The 6,000-nt window shown below is 42.3% G+C and overlaps 1 protein-coding gene across 2 annotated transcripts in view; it reads right to left on the bottom strand.

Annotated features, from left to right (window-relative positions):
• Positions 1–971: 971 nt before the first annotated feature.
• The window catches only part of LOC309584627 (transcription factor BTF3-like), a 35,393-nt gene continuing 30,364 nt past the window's right edge, over positions 972–6,000 (bottom strand). For both annotated transcript variants that reach the window (XM_082300761.1, XM_082300762.1), the window contains exons 5-6: positions 2,770–2,829; positions 972–1,342 (exon numbers count right to left, since the gene is read on the bottom strand). In XM_082300761.1, coding sequence (XP_082156887.1) covers positions 1,296–1,342; positions 2,770–2,829 — 107 coding nt within the window. In that variant the 3' untranslated portion in view covers positions 972–1,295. The remainder of the gene's footprint in view (positions 1,343–2,769; positions 2,830–6,000) is intronic.

Here is a 6,000-nt window from a genome sequence, read left to right as displayed (position 1 = left end):
AAACTTTATGCATCCACTTTCTAATTGCTCAAATTCTGCTTTCTCACAGCTAGGCAATGGCTGAGATAAAAACTGAACCAACAAAGAACAGTGAAGAACCATAAACAGATTTTAAATCAAATATTAACAGAAGTAAAGATGCTATCTTTAAAGCAATTCTTAAGGAACATAACTTTAAATCTACACATTTCTATCCAGACAGGTTTCAGTCAAAGGGTCACAGGTCCTGCTAGCAAACCTGCTTCCGCATGGGCTTCTCTCTCCCCAGGTCCTGCCAGAAGCCTGCTCCAGTGGGGGGCTTCCCACGGGGTCACAGCCTCCTTTGGGCAATTGCACCTGTTCCAGGATGTGGTCCTCCATGGGCTGCAGATGGATCTCTGCTGCCCCATGGACCTCTGTAGACTGCCTGGAGCACCTTCTCCCCCTCCTTCTTCCCTGACCTTGCTGTCTGCAGAGTTGTTTCTCTCATATTCTCACTCCTCGCTCCTGGCTGGTGTTGCTCAGCTTCCTCCCCCTTAAATTTGTTGTCCCAGAGGTGCTACCACCATCACTGATTGGCTCGGCCTTGGCCAGCACCAGGTCTGTGTTGGAGCCAGCTGGCATTGGCTCTGTCAGACTAAGGGAAGCTTCTGGTGTCTTCTCACAGAAGCCACTCCTGCAGCCCCTCCAACCTTGCCACATAAACCCCCTACAACCATAAAGTAGTTGTAGAATACAGGTCTCTTTCTTAAATTCAGTAGATTACAAAGTGTCTTTAGGAACAAAGTGCATGTGCTCTGACCCACAAACACTAGGAATTCACCAATTAAATCTTAAATGCTCCATTATGCACTGAAAATTTTTTAGAAGCCAGTTTTTTAACCGAGCAAAAAGGAAGATGCTCTGAAAAAAAGCAAGACCTTTTATAATTGCTTAATAGTTATGGTCAATTTATTTTTCTTGCTTTTCTGACAAAAAGCCACACCAGAAAGTTCATTTTATATTCTTTATTGTATGCCAAAGTTCATCAAAGATGGGGTTTTACTTGTATACAAGTTGCTCAAAATTTGTGTCTAGGTAGAGATTCATTAGCAATCTGACTGATTTCAAAGCATAGGCTTGTTAAACTAGGCCACAAAAACAATACTGTGTACAAGCAATAACTGAAGAAGAGCTGCAGGTTCAGGAGTTTCCAAATATTACACATCTTGAGATCTCATCAGGAAATTAAAATAAAATAAAAGCAGTCACAATATAAAATAGCAGCTCCATGTACCTTTTCAAGTTTTAATTTTATTCACAAAGTGTCACTTAGTTCAGTTTGCCTCATTCTTTGAAGCTTCATCAAAGTTTTCAACAAGATCTAGAAAAAGAAAAATGTTGAAATTCAAGTCTGACCTACTTCAGCTTTGCCAATTCCCTTGCACCCCCCCGCCCCCCCCCCCCCCCAAAAAAAGTTCCAGGTCATATTAAGTGGTTATATGGCAAAAAAAAATCAAATCAGCTTATAAAATACAAACCAAACAACGTTTAAGAGTTTCATGGTTTGTTCTTCTTGTTCAAACAAGTAAGTTTGAAATAGCGAATTATAAAGCACAATTCTAAGAGCATTTAACTTCATCATACCCACAAACAGGGCAAAGTGATACTGAAAAGGCAGTTTCTTAGCACTCTTCTTATTGACTATTAAATAATTATCTTAGCCATAGCTATTATTCCTACATGAGACAAAAATGCTAGCTCAAACCAATGATCCATCTAAGTCTTATATGGTATCTGAAAACAATGCCCACAGAAATTCTATCAAAGAATCACAGAATGGCCTGAGTTGGAAGGGACCTTAAAGATCATCTCATTCCAACCCAGACACAGGCAGGGACACCTTTTACTAGACCAAGTTACTCCAAGCCCCTTCCAACCTGGCCTTGAACACTTCCAGGGATAGGGCAGCCATGGCTTCTCTGGGCAACCTGTGCCAGTGCCTCACCACCCTCACAGTAAAGAATTTCTTCCTAATCACAGAATTACAGAATCATTAAGGTTGAAAAAGACTTCCAAGATCATTGGGGCCAACCTTTGACTGAATACCACCTTGTCAACTAGACCAGAGCACTGTCACGTCCAGTCGTTTCTTGAACACTTCCAGGGATGGGGACTCCACCACTTCCCTGGGCAGCCCGTTTCAATGTTTAACCACTCTTTCTGTGAAGAAATTCTTCCTGATGTTCAACCTGAACCTCCCTTGGCACAGTTCGAGGCCATTTCCTCTCATCCTGCCACTTGTTACCTGGGAGAAGATGCCAACCCTTCCCTTGCTACAACCCCCTTTCAGGTAGTTGTAGAGAGTGATAAGGTCTCCCCTGAGCCTCCTTTTCACCAGGCTGAGCCCCCCCAGCTCCCTCAGCCACTCCTCATAAGACGTGTTTCAGACCCTTCCCCAGCTCCATTGCCCTTCTCTGGACACACTCCAGCACCTCAATGTCTTTCTTGGAGGGGTCCAAAACTGGACACAATACTCAAGGTGCGGCCTCACCAGTGCCAAGTACAGAGGGACAATATTCAATTAATATCTAATGCATATCTACTCTCTTTCAGTTTAAAGCCATTCCCCCATATCCTGTCACTCCATGCCCTTGTAAAAAGTCCTTATCCAGCTCCCTTGCAGCCCCCCTTCAGGTACTGAAAGGAATGACTAATCAATATTCTTACTGTCCTTGGCCCAGTCTTATACTGCATATATTATCTCAGCAAAATTCACTTCCTTTTCCTCCACTGCATGCTTGTTCTTACCTGGAACTTCATCATCATCATCATCGCCACCAGTAGAAAGTGGTGCTTTTCCATCCATAGCTGCAAGAGCAAGCAGTACAAAAGCATCAGTCAAGCTCACCATAAGCATCTTGACTGCAAAGGTGCTTTGCTTTGTTTTTTGAAAATATTATCAGAGTCTGAGCTAAATTGCAATGCTCTATCTAGTTCCCCTGCTAAATAAAAATCTACAACTAATTCTATGTTACTAATCATGCTCAAACAGACCAGCTGAAAAATGAGAAGATGCATGCTAAACAAGTTTACTAGTCACCATCTTGGTTCTAGATATATAGTGTCTTGCATGGTAATAATTTTCAGCTAAAAGCACAGAGACTGATTTTACCAATTTCTCTTAAAAGCAGCTTGGTTTATTGATTACTCAGTGGTTCTTGAGGCTTCCATATTTTACAACATTAGCAAGTTATAAGGAAATCTTAGGATCTTATAACCCTAGGCCTTCAAGAAAACTAAAGTGTAATTGTGAAGCTGCAAGTAGACACATAACTAGAGGCAATTAAAGATATTGTTCCCTGGCAAAGCCAGAGGAATATGGAACTGGATACACAATTTTATACTTCAGTGGTTAAGGTAACCACGTGTCCTGGTCCACATCTCTACTGCCTCAGTAATTTCTTAACTATTCCCATTATATTTGCCAGCGCTAGTGAGACTTAACCCTGTCCATTGTAGTAGACCAATGAGCATCTGTGAAACTGAAGCGGTATAATGCTAAGAATAGATATCCCAAGTCCTTGGGTGCCAATGCCACTACTTTTACTGCTATTCTTAACTGTACTACCTTGAAAATATGATACAGCTTAGCCCATGACCTCCATTTAATTCTAATTAATCCTTCTCAGTTTTTCAAGAAAAGCATGAGCAAAGACATGGGTTTATACTAGACTTCTGAAATGGCTGTATCCTGATTTCTAGAGAATGAAAAAAGATGAATGCATAAACTTTGTTCTGAAAGGGCTTAAGGACAAGGTCACCACTGTCAGTGACCCATGGAGGTCCATGGTGAAGCAGAGATCCACCTGCAGCCTGTGGAGGACCCCACACCAAAGCAGGTAAATGCCCGAAGGAGGCTGTGACCCTGTGGAAAGCCTGTGCTGGAGCAGGTTTGCTGGCAGGACCTGTGACCCCATGAGGGAACCATGCTGGAGAAGCCTGTTCCTGAAGGAATGTATCCCATGGAAGGGACTCACGCTGGAGCAGGGGAGAAGTGAGGAGAAAGGAATGGTAGAGACACAGCATTAGGAACTGACCACAACCCCCATTCCCCAATTCCCCTATGCCACTCAGGGGTAGAAGGTAGAAGAGTTGGGAACGAAGTTAAGCCCAGGAAGAAGGGAAGGGTGGGGGGAGAGGTTTTAAGATTTGTTCTTATTTCTCATTACTCAAATTTGATTGGTAATACATTAAAATAATTTCCCCAAATCGAGTCTGTTTTACCCATGATGGCAATTGGTGAGTGGTCTCCCCCTGTCCTTATCTCAACCCATGAGTCTTTTATTGTATCTTTTCCCCATCTTGTTGATGGATGGGATTGAGAGTACAGCTTGGTGGGTACCTGGCAGCCAGCCAAAGTCAACCCACCACAGCAATCCACAGGCAAGGTTAATGTGTCAGCATTTAGCCAGGCTTTTAGCACAGTTGAAAAAATGGACAAGCTCTGGCTAAACCCTATAAATCCCTGCAACTGCATTTGTTGCCATTAAGATACACTTAGCTTATCTTAAGCATTATAACCTAAATGGCTCAAAGAACAGTTGCTTCCAAAAATGCACCACAAAAGCAGCTTGCCTAGCTACTCTGCATCTGTAGTATGATGTCTATCATTAACAGGCATAATAACATTGCCACTGTATCCAAAAAGGCTTTTGTTTAAAAGTGTTACGTTTTTTTGTTCACATAAAATGACAAGGTTTCAAGTAGATGTGCATCCTCCTCGAAAATATACTGGTGCATTTTTGTGCATGAATAGATATATTTTGAAGCCACAAGTCCCCCTTGGAATTTAACTTACAGCCTGCTAACATAGTTTATCAAATATACTCTATTTCTTAATGGGACTAGAGAGCTACAGAAGTGGGACATAACTGAAAAAGAAAAGGTAAAAGCCATTCCATGTTTTGAAACAAATCAATGCTTAATTTACAAGCTACAAATAATTTAAATGCTTTATATGAGGAGCAAATATAATGGGAGTAGAGGGTCTATTCTACAAATGTGAGCAGGCTGACACACTAAAGCAGAATGACAATCCATCTAGTCTACAGTTCCTGACAGAGGTCTGCCTAGACACCAGTGTAAATGTGCACAAAGTCACATCTAAGGAAGTCTGAATTTTGTATGCTGGTGGAAGAAGAGGACAGTGAATCCTGGGACCTGTAGGCTACTCTAGCTTCTACCAACAGTAAAAACACACATGAAACATCTTTAAGGCTATCACTCTTGGGTAGGAATTACGCGAGCATGAAATGCTGCAGATGTGCATGGGGATTGTTTATCCAAATGCCACCCCCAACATATGCTAATGGCAAACCCTGACTGCATGAGCTAGCTATAATGGTTTTACACTATTCAGAAACTTCCCTAAACCAGAAAGAACTGCACCATCTCCTGATGCCTAACATTAAGTGGTGTAAGGCAGCCAGAAGGGGAATAAATGAATTTTCACGGGGCTCAAGTGACCAAGCAGGGCAAGAGTATCTTGAGTAATAAGCCAGCTGGACTTATAAACAGAGCTTTAAACTAGATTTATTGAGGGAAAGACATGGTTTTCTAAGCACTTGAGAAGAGCCAGGGGCTGCCAAGGCATGAGGAAGAAACAGAAAACACCTGTGAATCGCCTCAAGGGAATTAGGGTGAGCTCCTCTAAAAAGGGGATGTGGCTGATAGCCCAGCTGAAGTGTCTCTATACCTGTGTATGCAGCATGAGAAACAAACAGGAGGAACTGGAAACAGCTGCCCAGATGGAAAACCACCACCTGATTGCTATCACAGAAATTTGGTGGGATGAATTGCATGATTAGAGTGCTATGACTGATGGCCATAAACTATTCAGAAGGGACAGACAAGGAAGGAGAGGTGGGGGAGTTGCTGTCTATGCCAAAACCAGGATTGATTGCATGAAGTGATCTTTGGCGAACAGCAATATACAGGTCGAAAGCTTATGGGTGAAAATAAGAGACCAAGTCAAGAAAG

Source organism: Coloeus monedula, assembly GCF_965178545.1.
Source record: "Coloeus monedula genome assembly, chromosome: W".
NCBI classification, from domain to species: Eukaryota; Metazoa; Chordata; class Aves; order Passeriformes; family Corvidae; genus Coloeus; species Coloeus monedula.
The sequence above is the reverse complement of the archived record's forward strand: the minus strand, read 5'-3'. Positions and strand labels throughout refer to the sequence as shown.